The sequence below is a fragment of the Poecilia reticulata genome, chromosome 2, assembly GCF_904066995.2.
Source record: "Poecilia reticulata chromosome 2, P_reticulata-male-v2, whole genome shotgun sequence".
Taxonomy (NCBI): Eukaryota; Metazoa; Chordata; class Actinopteri; order Cyprinodontiformes; family Poeciliidae; genus Poecilia; species Poecilia reticulata.
This window is the reverse complement of record NC_088831.1, coordinates 27,147,655-27,161,469: the sequence shown is the minus strand read 5'-3', so window position 1 is coordinate 27,161,469 and position 13,815 is coordinate 27,147,655. Positions and strand designations below refer to the sequence as shown.

The 13,815-nt window shown below is 41.6% G+C and overlaps 1 protein-coding gene across 4 annotated transcripts in view; it reads right to left on the bottom strand.

The window, feature by feature from the left end:
* Positions 1-13,815, bottom strand: part of appb (amyloid beta (A4) precursor protein b) — a 40,096-nt gene that overhangs the window by 8,973 nt on the left and 17,308 nt on the right. For 3 of the 4 annotated variants that reach the window (XM_008401700.3, XM_081602221.1, XM_081602229.1), the window contains exons 2-10: positions 6,425-6,592; positions 6,168-6,297; positions 5,964-6,076; positions 5,026-5,216; positions 4,729-4,955; positions 4,406-4,573; positions 1,820-1,953; positions 1,663-1,737; positions 663-821 (exon numbers count right to left, since the gene is read on the bottom strand). In XM_008401700.3, the coding sequence (XP_008399922.1) occupies positions 663-821; positions 1,663-1,737; positions 1,820-1,953; positions 4,406-4,573; positions 4,729-4,955; positions 5,026-5,216; positions 5,964-6,076; positions 6,168-6,297; positions 6,425-6,592 (1,365 nt within the window). The remainder of the gene's footprint in view (positions 1-662; positions 822-1,662; positions 1,738-1,819; positions 1,954-4,405; positions 4,574-4,728; positions 4,956-5,025; positions 5,217-5,963; positions 6,077-6,167; positions 6,298-6,424; positions 6,593-13,815) is intronic. The other variant, XM_008401719.3, reaches the window with a different exon arrangement.

The window sequence follows — 13,815 nt, the reverse complement described above, 5'->3', positions numbered from 1 at the left end:
GTCGGTGACACCAGCTATTAAACATGTTCGTGTTTCATGCCAATTCTTGATTATTAGGGTACAAACGGGAACTCTACACTCGGATGCAGTGTCTTTTAAAAAGCATTCACATTCCTGATACTTTTACACATATTGTCACATTACAACCACAAACCTCAGTTCATTTAATTGGGATTTTATGAAATAAAAGCGAGTGACGATACATAATTGGACATACAGTCTTAGTTGCAACAAATGGAAACCTAAACAGGTTTAGCAGACGCATTCCCTGTCTCTGCTAAAAAGAAATGTTCCCACAGCATAATGCTGTCACCACCATGTGTCTCTGTGGGGATGGTGTGTCTGGGCGATAACCTATCTTTACTTTCAGTCACACAGAATGATTTGCTTGTAAACTATGATATTTCATTTTTGGCCTCATCTAACCTGAGCATCTTCTTCCACTCCAAGAGTACACAAATGCACGCCACACTTTTGAGATATCCACTTTCTTTTTACTACTGCAGTGATGCACGACATTTGTTTTGGTCCATCAAACAAATGCCTAATAAAGCATGCGGAAGTTTGTGGTTGTGAGATGAGACGACCACACGTGATTACATTTACAGTCAGGTGTAATTGAAATGTGGTTCTGTAGGTGTTGTGTGATCGTGCAGAAGTACCCGAGGAGGATTAGTCTGAAGGGCGCTGAGATAATTTTCCAGAGCCAGACGCCTGCGGCTGTTGAGCAGGGCCTCCACCCGGGCCATGTGCGTCTCCACCAGCTGCTGCCGCTCCTCTGCAGCCTCTTGCTCCAGGGCTTCCACCTTCTCCTGGAAGTGCTGCGTGCATGAAACGTTTCAGAAACCCAGTCAGTTGGTGTCAGGGTTTCTGCAGGTTTCACCCACTCAAATTTAAGTGGCTTTAAGATCTTTTTAAGACCATTATGAATTGAATTTAAGACCTATACCTCCACAGAAATGAACAGATTTTGTCCAGCTAACTGGCGATAAATTTGCACTGACCCATGATAGATGCAAAAGGGCTAGGTAGCTAGTAAGGGTATATTAGCAGACAGTAAGTGGTCGCTTAAATTGCATTGAGTCACAGGAAGTAAGGGTCCACCGATAAATTGGCCAAGGTTTAGTTAATTTTGGGGGATCGGTGATCGGCCGATAATTATATATGAAGCCGATCTGATCCATCGATCTAATCTATCTCAACAAAGGTCTAACATGTTTTGTTCTACCGTGAGAAAAGTTTTGACTGCCTGTTGACAACTCAGTGGCTTTCTTTCTATGTTTAGCAACATTTCAGACAAAAACATCAGTATTGGCCAAAATCGGAATCGGCAGGTCAGGCTTTTTAAAGATCAGTAAGTAATCTGCAAGAAAACTACAATCGGTTTACCGATTTTGCCTGACAAAAAAAGCCCCACAACACACACAAAGAAATGTTTTAAACAAGTTTAAAACATTTTAAAGCTTTCATTTTGGATACTTTAATTTAAGACTTTAAAGGACGCATGGACAGTTTGGTGTGATGCCAGAAAGATGTACATTTTTATACTGGGAAAAAAAATCCCCTTTAAAGTTTCAATGAGAATGGCCTCTTAGAGTCCATTTCACTTCAAGTGACTGCAACTTTGCTTTCATTTCACGAAAACAAACACTTGAGTCCCACCTGAATTACAGCTTTCTTATCCGAACGAGGAAGGTTCTTCACTTGTCTCTCCGCCTCCTCCCACTCCCTCATCAACTGAGAATCAAAAGACTTATGATTACATTCCTTGGCACCGGAACGATCCATGTGTGGGTGTTTCGGATGTGAAGTCACGCACCTGAGACATTTTTTCACGGTGTTTGGCCTCAAGGCTTTCTTTGGCTTTTCGGAAATCCGTGTGCTCGTTGTCATCCCCGGGCGATTCGAGGTACTGATCCACCGCATCCGGAGGACTGGGCGCTATGGTGGGCACTGAAAGGGGGAGGGGGGGAAATGAGAGGAATGAATCCAGAGCGGACTGTGTACTGTATACAAAAGATGGTGCGGGAAGTCAGTGAAGACATAATTTGTCTTCACTGATAAGCAGTTAGTCACATAAAAGCAGTTATGTACACATCCAGAAGTGGATTTCACAATCTAGTAACTGACACAACAGCACGCTGACTCAAGATCAGGGCTAACTGCACCAACAGTTCTTTTGCTCACAGCTTCTTTCAGCTATGAGCCCTCAGCTGACACAGACAGACAGACAGAGAGAGAGAGAGAGAGAGAGAGAGAGAGAGAGAGAGAGAGAGAGAGAGCCATAAACTCCGCAGAGCAAAGCATGCAGACACACGAGTTGAAACGCATGCAGGCGCAGTCCAGACTTCTTTGTCTTCATGCTGGAAGAAGAGTTAGTAATTTAGGTCAGCAATAATTACATGACATGAATTTAAATATAAATCATGACTGTCAAAAGGGCTCTATCCTTGATTGACTCACTGCTTCCGTCTTAGCACTGTTCTCCGACTTTGGGGTTCAAACGTCAAAAGCCCAACTGCTGACTGTGTTTTAAAGACAAAATGGTTATAAAGTAAAAGCTGATATTATTCTATAAAACAAAAACAACAACAAAAAAAAAAAAATTTAACAGCTGCAATCATCGGTTGTTTATTCTTCATCTCATAAGATTCTGAGCAAAACTATAACTTTCCATATGCTTTCAAATGAATAAAAACGTTAATTTTATTGTAATGCGCACTGAAGTTGATTTTTTTCCCCCTTCATTTAATATTTTTTCGAAATCAGCCAGAAAAAAGCACATAAAGTCACATAAAAGCAGTTATATAGACATCCAAAAGTATTTCACAATGTGGGCCTAAAAAAATTTTCCATCCCTGAAACTAATAAAGCAACGTAAAAAGGAAGGTCTGATAGATTTTCTTCCCAAATAAAACCTGAAAGCAGTCAAACGGCTCTTTTATGTTGTCCCAATTACTGTTACACTGTTGATTTCGGCATCTGTTACAAAACTCAGCGGAAGACACCCACAGCTGGTCTGCTGTCTGTCATTTTGTGCGACACACACCCAGGAGCTGAGCAGCAGGAAGATTGTCTTTAAATCTCAGCCTGCTTTTCTTGTGTGTACCTGCCTTGTAAGCCTGTGTGTTATTCTGCTTATTTAATCAATATGGGTTTTCCCAGAGAATCAAAAGGATTGTCCACCCTTTTCAAATACATTCACAATGAAAAAAGGCCCTCCAGTCTGGAACACCCAGACACAGAGACATGGGGGGAAAAAAACAGTTCAACTTTTTAGATGGCTTTATAGGAGATGTAAATAGGATGCGGTCCGATTTTATTGCGTTCGGAAGGATTTATGAAAATGTTACATATGATCATATGTTCTAGACACTGTACAATTGAAGAGACATTTAAATCACTTCTTTCTGAATGTTACAGTGAATCACAGAGATTTTCTTTTTCCAAGTTGTGATATTCTGTGACCCTGTGGGGTGAAGTTATTTCCACATTTTCAATCCAATAGCATTCTAACAATAGGGCTCAATATCTAAGTTTAGGTTAAAAACAAAACAAAAACAAAAAAACCCAACAACAACAACAAAAAAATGTCAATATTTGTTGAGTGTTTTGTTTGAAAAATAGATGTAATATTTTAACTCTGGGTCTTACAGAGTCTTTAGGGTGAAGGAGAATAATAAAAATAGCAGTCAGATTTTATAAACAATACATTTTATACAGCAGCAGAACAGCTAAGTTTTGCTTTAAGTTTTTATCTACACATCATCATCTGGAACTGTATGCAAGTAGGTTACGAGTCGAACAACCAACAAGTCAAAAAGCAAACAAACTAGTATTGGCCTAGTACTTCAGACAAATGAAAATAATACATTGTCGGAAAAACTGGCAAGGAAAACAAGGGCGATATTGCAGCAGGAGGAGTGTCTGCTGAGTGAGTAAGTGTAATGTGGTGTCTTATTTCACCACACTTATATATACATATTGTTGATTTTATAAACAACTTACGGTAATTGTAAGATGAGCAAACATTGACTGTGGGTTGTTTTTTTTATGGTTTTTTTTTAACAAATTTTGACAATTATAGGAAAATTAAGAATGTCTCAGTTAACTGGATGAGAATCACGTGTCGGCGCCTGTAAAATCCCAAAATTTCAACTGAACTAAAAGATTAAAATTAATCCCCTTAGATTAGTTGGCATAAAAGAAAAAGAATGCAGAAAGGCGTGACGGATGACGGCATTTCATGCTCAACACAAAACAAGGCTATACACAGTCAGAGCTCTGAGTGGTTAGGAGGCATCAGAGCGACTATAGAGTACGTGAATAAGAGGCAGCCTGAGGACAGGGGTCAGGCCGGTGAGGTGGACACTTCGTGGTCCAGCTCCAGACAGGACGGACTTACACGAGCTGCTACACACAGCCAGGCAGTACTCCTCCGAATTAAAGTTATTCCTGTTGCCCCCGCAGCCCCCGAAAAGGAAGGGAGCACAGCGGCCCTTTTTGGGGACGAAGTACCAACGTTCCAGCATGGCGTGACAAGGGCCTGAATCGGCGCGGGCCCAGCACACCGCTGAGGTTACGTACACACACACACACACACACACACACACACAGGCACATTGGAACAAACGTCAAAGCAGGAATGGAGCTTCTGAATGTGATGGAAAACGTCAAAATGAAATAAAGTGGATCAACATGAAGGAGGCGCCCAGCCTCACGTCTCACCTCGCACAACTTCCTCAACGGATTCAGTGGTGGTCGTGGTGGTGGTCGTCATGGCGACGCTGGAGCTGCGCTCGTCGCTATCCCGCTCATCGATGACATCGTCGTCGTCATCGTCTTCCTCGTCATCCTCATCGCCGTCTCCATCCTCGTCCCTTTCGAAAGCGTCTTCCTCCTCGTCTTCCTCGTCCTCGGCGGCGGCTGGCTGCGTGTCCGCTGGGCGCGTCATGCTGCCGACGGAGGAGTCGGGTCAGTGTTTGCGTGTGCAGATTTGTGCAGGTGTGCGGCGACGTGATGTACCTGTTGTCAGAATATTCGTTCTCGGCTGCGCCCCACCAGACGTCAGACTCCTCCTCGTTTTGTTCCGCGCTGTCCAACTTGCGCTCTTCCTCCGCCGGGCAGCACACAAATTCCACGCCTCGGAAACGATCGATGCCGCACGGCAACAGCATCCCGTAGTCATGGAGGTTCATTGAGCGGTCTCCGCAAGACTAAATAAAAGAAGTCTTCAATTAGTGAACTGTATACAAACGGCATCCAAAAGCCACACCACATAAACTTGAATTAAGGTTTCTGCAGCTTTTACCAACTCAAATTTAAGACTTTCTAAGACTTTTTTAAGACCACTGTGAATGGAACTTAAGACCAGTATCGCCGAAAAAATCTACAATCTTCGCCCAGCCAGCTGGGTAAATTTGTACTCACCCACGACAGACGCAAAAAAGCTAACTAGGGATCTAGCAGGGGTACATTAGAAGCAAGTCACATAATGCAATGAAAGTGCCTGCCTGACAGAAATGTCCCATGAGAAAAATACATAGAATAAATTAGATTAAATAGTCCTTTCAAGACAAAATTTAAGACTTGTGATTAACATATTTAGTGCAGACTTACATTCTTCTAATTAATTGAAGACATTTTAAGGCTTTAATTTTAGATACACGAATTCAAGACTTTTTAAGGATGTGCGGACACTTTGTGGATTCGTTCTAAAAGTCGGTTGTTGTGACATCTAAGCCTGCATGAGGTTATGATTTCAACATTGCTTAAATAACTCAGTAAGTGACATACAACAGAACGTAAAATTATTTCAAAAAGATAAGGGGCACGCAATCAGCAGGACAGTGCCAGAGTAAGTCTGAAACCGATAAAAGTACAGGCTGGATGAAAAAAAGCCAAAACAAGATAAGTGACGATAAACTGTGTGAAGCCCGGCAGTGCCTGCTGTCCATCCTCACCTCCTTGGCTACAGTGTGCCAGTGCAGGTGACTTTCACACTTGTTCATCTGCTCCTGGTGCAGGAACTTGCACTTGTCGGGAACCAGCAGGGCGTCACTGACAAATTCCCCGACTGAAACACAATCATAAGGTTACCGTTGGACACCCATCTCTTCGAACGTCATCCCTCAGCTACCCACAGCTGCAGCATCCCAGCTGCTTACCCAGGCAGCGGTACGGCACCACGATGTGTGTGTGACTCCGGCACTGCTTGCGACCCTTCTTGCACCAGTTGGGAATGCTGATGGGTTGGTTGGCCTCGACAACATTTGTGATCTGTAGATCTGGGTACACCTGATTAAAGAAAACAAGTTTTCAGCATTTTACATGGCATTATTTGCATTTTTGTTCTTCATGTGGGATCTCTGTTCATCCTCCTGTCTGTTCCCAGTCTATCTGTAGTGACAGTCTGTCTCTGTACCTCTTGGCAGTACTGCAAGATGCCCTCCTTGGTGCCAATGCAGCTCTTGGTGCCAGATGGGTCAGACTCCCATTTCCCAGTCTGTACGTTGATGTGCATGTTCAACTTCCCACAGAACATGGCCACCTGAGGCTCAGTTAGCAAACCCACAGAGTCGTCCATGGGCACCTGAGTGAGAAAGATGGTAGCAGTGAAAAACCCTGGAGTAAGTTGTTAAAGCTAAATCTAACCTTCTGTCAGTTTGCCACTGAGAATTAATAAGTATTAATACTTTGAGCTGCAATGAGCTGGTTGCTAAGTGCTCACACCATTCAACCCTTTGGATTCAATTTCATAATTTGGCATTGCTGCGGACACACCTGCCATTAAATAGAATAGAATTAAATTAACCGTAAATAATCCGAGCAGGATTTTCTTGAGATTTGCTTATTTGCATCCTATAACTAAAGCCAGAGTTTGCAGACAGTTTGCAAACAATAAAAACAGTTGGAATGGTCTAACCAGAATGTAACAGAAGAATTAAGAGAGAATGAAGAATGATAGATAGTCCGATCAATTTGGAGATCTTCTGCAAGTTAGAGTGGGTAAATATTACTAAGTAAAGAAGAGGACTGAATGCTTAAACTGAATCAAAAGGTGCGTCAAGAAAGCCTTAATGTAATGATTTACACGGTTTTAAACTATACTGCTCAAAAAAATAAAGGGAACACTTAAACAACACAATATAACTCCAAGTAAATCAAACTTCTGTGAAATCAAACTGTCCACTTAGGAAGCAACACTGATTGACAATCAATTTCACCTGCTGTTGTGCAAATGGAATAGACAACAGATGGAAATTATTGGCAATTATATTTCATTCATTCAGATCTAGGATGTGTTATTTGAGTGTTCCCTTTATTTTTTTGAGCAGTGTAGATTATTGCGCATTTTTCTATTTTTTCATAAGCTTACATTTTACAGACTTGTTTTGTTTTTTCAGCCAATTTGTATAGGATAAATATTTATCAATGGAAATGGAAGACATAAGTGTCTCAGCCAAGAAAAATTAAGTCCTTTGTTCTTTGGAACCTGGGCACCCAAGAGATAAAAATCATAACAAAAACAAGGGAAAATGGTATTTTTTGTTATGGCTATCTTAGAACCTTCAAAATTAGCGAAAGTGAAAGTAGACAACATCAAAGCAGCACTGCTCCACAGGGCTTTAGAAGACAGCAGCGAACAAAAAGGACAATCAGCACAACCATGAGTAAATAAACTAATCTATCCATTTACAGACCACCAAATGTGTGCAATGATTGCGTTCCATTTGAGTGTTACTTTCCAGACCTCACAAAGCTGCTATCAAAGTACACTGGTACCACAATCTGGCAAACCATTCCTAAATATGTTTATGAGTAAAATTAAAGCTGAAGTCCTCTGCCTGAAAGAATCAGCGCAATATTCGCCTTCTGCAAAACATGTTTTTTCTTGGCAGCTCTAATCAAACGTGAGAGGCAAGTTGCATGACGTCGATCACTGAATCGAATGTGTGGTCCAATTTCATATTTTACAGTTTGCATTTGTTTTCATTTGAAAATAACTCCAGCATTCAATGCTAAGCTGTCTATTTTACGCTGTGCAGCATAATGGCTTTCAAGTAAGAATCCTTAAAGCATCTGTAAACACTGAAATGTAATGTCAACAAAATTCCCCTGCCTATTTGCACAAATACAACTTGTCAGACTGGCTTTTGCATACAGCCAAACAACAAAGCGTGGCGGTTAAGGAGCGGCAACAACGGCCTTTAAAAGTTGAAGAAGTCATGTTCAATAACAGCTTTTGTTGTGTTTGTGGTTATTTTCCACTGGGTGCCTTCTTAAAAATATCAAAACTAATAAGCCAATCATTAAAATGAGGTGGTGCAATTGGATTACAAAAATCAAAACACATTCCCGAGCCCAGCTGCCACAAAGCATCTATACATGTCGTATAATGGTAACGAGCAAAATTAAAAACAGTAACTCTGTTACTACATTATGTGTATCAGTCACACCTGATACACATAAGGTGTTCATCCCCTTTTTTGTGTTTTTTTTATTACTTTTTTTTTAAGACATTCTTGTTGTGAGCTTTTTCAGAAGAGTGATTTCTTTTTCTTTCATCGGTTGCTTTTTTAGCTGTTGAACTGCTCTGAGTTATCCAAGCGTAGATGAACACATAAGTTGAGGATACCGGTACTTTATCTGTACAAATACACAAAACAAATTTGTTCAAATGCATTTCTGAAAGTTATTAAAAATACCATGGACACGCAGTTTGATACACATTAAATGGCATTTGTACCATCAACAACAGGATTTTTTAGATGGCTAAGTTCAGAAGCTACAGCAGACTATTAACTGAGTGATGATGAAAGACATGTCTCCTGAAAATACTTATCTTCTGACATACTATTACTTTCAGGTCTGACTATCTACTTGCTTGATTTTTGCAATTGCACAGCAACATTGTGTTATTATAATAAGGCCACAGACCTCATTGATAAAATGACAACCAAAAAAAAAAGACAAAATCTAAAAAAAAAAGCCTTCAGAAAGCTTGGCACCAACAGGTACCAAGGTAGGAATTTCTCACATTGCAGAAATCATCTAGACAATTAATTTAATTTCACATAATTATCGCGGTAGAAGCCATTTGTTTGTTAAATACTTAATGAAACATATTTACCGTGTTTGATGTTTGTTGTAAATGACATATAGTCACAGCAGGCACGTGCAGGTGGGGGGGCTGGGGGTGCTTGAGCACCTGCCCTTTTAGCTCCTTGCCCCCAAGTGCCATTTTGGTCAATTTTTTATTTTTTTGTTTTGTTTTGGTATTATTATTTTCTAAGTCCTCTTCTGACACATAATAACATGTACTAAAATTATTAGTTTTTTGTTGGGCTTTTTTTTGTACAACATAATAAGCTGGTCACCTTGTTACCTTTGACCTTTTGCCCGTGACGCATGACCCAGTTGCCTCTCGCGCAGTGCGATAAGGCGGCTAACTGGAGCTCAACGTAGCGAACGTTCCAGATTACAGAACCGTTTTTGGCGAATTAAAAAAACGTTTTTGGTGAATAAAGTGGACTTGCTGCTTGTCAGATGACGGAAAACATTGAACGTATCGTTTCTGCTTCAGCTCGGAGTCGCGGTTTAAGCAGAGAGGTAATGAAATACAACAGACACTGACAGGCCTCTGCGTCTGCCTTTCTCTGAAGAACCACTGAGTGGGAGGAGACAGCCAGGTGAGGAAAACTGTTCTTATCTATCGATTCAGTGTTTCTATCATACAGACATTAGGCTGTTGTTGTTGTGCTATTAGCTAGCTGCTAGCTAACGATTTTGCTAGCAAAGCAAGATAACTAAAAAGCTTCTCCCCTGTATCTTTTTCCTTTGCTGCATAATGTACTTTTCATTTATTCTAGCATTAGGTAAATGTATCTTGAAGGAGAATAACACTTAAATAAAAGTCCAACAAGAATATTCATTTAGAATTAAAAATAACTCACCCTGAATTACCAAGATAGATATAATAAATGTAATAAAATGTCATTAATGAAGGACAAAAAAAACTCAACCCAGACTTTAAGGTTAGGGTCTGGTTCGCAGAGTATGAAGTTGAATTTGATTCCCAATTATTCAATGGAAACAAAAAACTAACCTCAGTTAAGTAGAATACAATTGTAATCAAAACTTCTGGAATTGTAATGATTCCTTTAATAAAAAAAGTTTTGTTTAAAAGACTTTTTTAAATTAAATAACTCATTTTTACCAAACATTTATTTGCCCACATCAGAAATCTTTTATTGTGATTTTAGGTCCTGCTCACGTCATGTGAGAATCACAAGCAAAACTTTGAGTCACAAACAAAAACTTAGAATAGCAAGAAAAGATTTCTGATAAGCGCAAATAAGTTTGTTTTGCAAAAAGAAAGTTAACTTCATGAGTCAAAAATGTGTGATTTAAATTTTTTATAAAGTTTTTTTTAAGCAAAACTCAGCAGGCTTTTCTCATGGTGGCATGCATTAACAATTCAATATTTGCTTTTGTTTTTTTCTGCAGTTCCACATTAAAGTTTGATGCAGCTCTGCTTTCCTGAATGGACCGTCTTCATCTCCACTGCAAGTGTAGCAAACAGGCAGCTCTGTTTTTTATAGATTACAGTCACTAAAAAGTTGCATTGTGCCCTTATTTATATTTTTAATAGTGTAATTCTGTAAAGACAAAATATGTCTGGTGGTCTAGCTCTGATGTGCATATCTTGCTAAATTGCGGGTTTGAATATTGAAATACTTTCCTAATAGACCTGAGGATGGAAATTACTAATAAAATATCTTACATAGGCATAGTGTTATGCTCTAAATGGAGATGTTTGTTAGCTTTGATTGTATATCTCACAATTTTCTAATTTATCGTTGTTAATTAAACTCTGAAAGCTGAGAGGCTTCGTTAATATTCTGTCCTAGAATGCGGTTTCATGTGCCCTTTTTTTGTTGTTGAGCACCTGCCCCTGTAGTGGCCTCTGCACGGCACTGAGTCACAAAGAACGAGGTAATTAGTCCAAGTTTTGTCGTTTATTGAACGTTCAGAAACTACAGCGGCTGTGAGATGAGCCAAGACAAAGGTAAAACAACCCGAACAGGTGATCAACTCTAAACCACTCGCACCTGTTTATTCTCCGTCTCTCTTTGTCATTTAAGCACACCTGTTGCCATGGCAACCTCTTGCGCTCTCCAAGCCGACCAGAGATTAAAAACATAACATTCAGTCCGTTACGATATTAGGTTTTAAGGCTTAATATTTATTTGATCATTAATAAGCCTCCCTGGACACAGTGGTGGTTGATTAGTTCATTTTAAACTCCTGCTCTGTTTGTTATCTTGGTAATGGAACCGAAACGCACAGAATTGCGCAACACCTTGTTGAAACAATAATTACTGAGATTATTATTGTTGTTGTGTGGAAGTCAGCAGAAAAAGACGAAAAAGATTTGAGTCTTGTTTAATTCTCAATGTCTTCCAACATAAAACCAAAAATGGAATGAACCACAACCGTTGGTAACTTCACACCTCACCTTCTCTCCTTCAAAATAAAAGCATACATTCTGGTGTGAAATATATACATTGTATCCGCCACAATATATACATTGTATCCGCCACACAGGCCCCCCCTGAACACACAGAATGTCACAAACACAAAAACCCATAACATGCAAAACAACATTACAAGTATATAAAGAAAAGACACACAACGGAAAAACCAAACAGCAGTGACAAACAAAACAATTGAACTACCTAACGGTAACGGCTAGGGAGCTTAATAAGTCGGTCACCACGGCTTCTCTTCACCGGAACAGGGGTTGAAAGTGAAAAAGACTCTCCAGATCGTCTGTTACTGAACTGTCCACCTGAGGGGAACAAATCAGCTGTTAGGGAAGGACCTGGAAGAGTGGGTAAAGACACTGGGGGACGACCACGGCGCGGTGGTTGAGCCAACTCAATTGGGTCACCTGGTAACATGTGAGCTGGCTTCAGACGGTCCACAGAAATACTCTCCTGATTACCCCCCCAACTCCACCAAAAAATCTTTAGGTCCCCTCTCCAAAACATGGAATGGACCATCGTAAGGAGGCTGAAGTGGTGAGCGGTGTGAGTCATGGCGGATAAATACATACTCAGCAGACATTAGATCCTTTGGCACAAACACCTGTGGAAGGCAGTGATGTGCTGCTAACGGGGCAAAAGATCTAGATTCCCCATTTAGAACCATTTTATTTCCCTGGGAATCAACCGAACCCGACGGACCTGGAAGAAATTCCCCTGGTACCCGCAAGGGCTGGCCCAGGACCAACTCAGCTGAAGAAAACCGCAGGTCCTCTTTTGGGACCGAACGCAGGCCCAACAAAACCCAAGGCATGCGATCTATCCAACTATTATCTACCAATGAGGCCCGCAATGCAGCCTTCATTGTGCGATGGAACCTCTCACAAAGACCATTGGCCTGCGGATGGTAGGCAGCAGTACGGTGGAGTTTAACCCCAAGGCTCTCTGCAACTGTAGTCCACAACTCTGAAGTGAACTGGGGACCTCTGTCAGAGGTCAAATCCAATGGCACACCAAACCGGGACACCCAGGAGGAGATAAATGCTCGAGCCACATCAGCCGAAGTGGTTGATGACAGCGGAACTGCTTCCGGCCATCGAGTAGTTCTGTCCACCATCGTCAGGAGATAGGTAAAACCTCTGGAAAGTGGAAGCGGCCCCACTAAGTCCACATGCACATGTTCAAACTTCCGTTGCGGAACAGGAAAGTGCTCCAGTGGAGCCTTAGTATGTCGTTGGACCTTGGCACGCTGGCAAGCCAAACAGGAAACCGCCCATGTCCGTACATCTTTACGGAGTCCTGGCCACACAAACTTTGCCCCTACCAGTTTAACAGAAGCTTTGACGCCCGGGTGTGAAAGGGAATGAACTGCCTCAAAAACCCGCCGACGCCAACTAGAAGGGACCAAAGGCCGAGGTTTGCCAGTTGAGACATCGCAAAGAAGGGTTGTGCCACACTCATGAAAGGAGACCTCCTCTAAATGCAAACTGGATTCAGCTGCTTTAAAGGCCAGAATATCTGGGTCGGTCAGTTGGTCTGTGGCCATGGCGAGGTAGTCCACACCTAAATGCACAGAAGCAACCCTTGGTCTGGACAGACAGTCAGCCACCAGATTATTCTTGCCAGCTACATGCTGAATGTCAGTAGTGAACTCTGAAATGGCAGATAAATGCCGCTGTTGCCGAGCCGACCACGGTTCAGAAACTTTTACCATAGCAAAAGTGAGAGACTTGTGGTCAACAAAAGCAGTAAAGTCCCTGCCCTCCAACATGAAGCGGAAATGGCGTGTTGCCAGAAAAAGTGCAAGCAGTTCCCTGTCAAAGGTGCTATATTTTTTATCAGCATCCCGGAGTTTCCTGCTAAAAAAAGCCATTGCTCACAAACTGCCCCAACTGCATAATCAGAGGCGTCAGTTGTTAGAGCCACAGGAGCAACTGGAGATGGATGGGCCAAAAGCGCAGCATTAGCCAAGGCCTTCTTGGCATCATCGAATGCCTGCACCCTCTCAGGGGTCCACTCAATCTGCTGGTCCCCTTTTTTGCCTCTAAGTGCTTCATACAAGGGGTGCATGAGGTGAGCTGCCCGTGGGATGAAACGGTTATAAAAGTTAATCATACCCAAAAACTCCTGCAGGGGCTTCACTGAGGGAGGGCGGGGAAAATCGGAAACTGCTTCAACCTGGCAGGGGAACCGCCCCTTGAGAAGACACTTTGTGTCCCAGAAACTCAACAGCAGGCAGTCCAAATTGGCATTTAGCTGGGTTCAC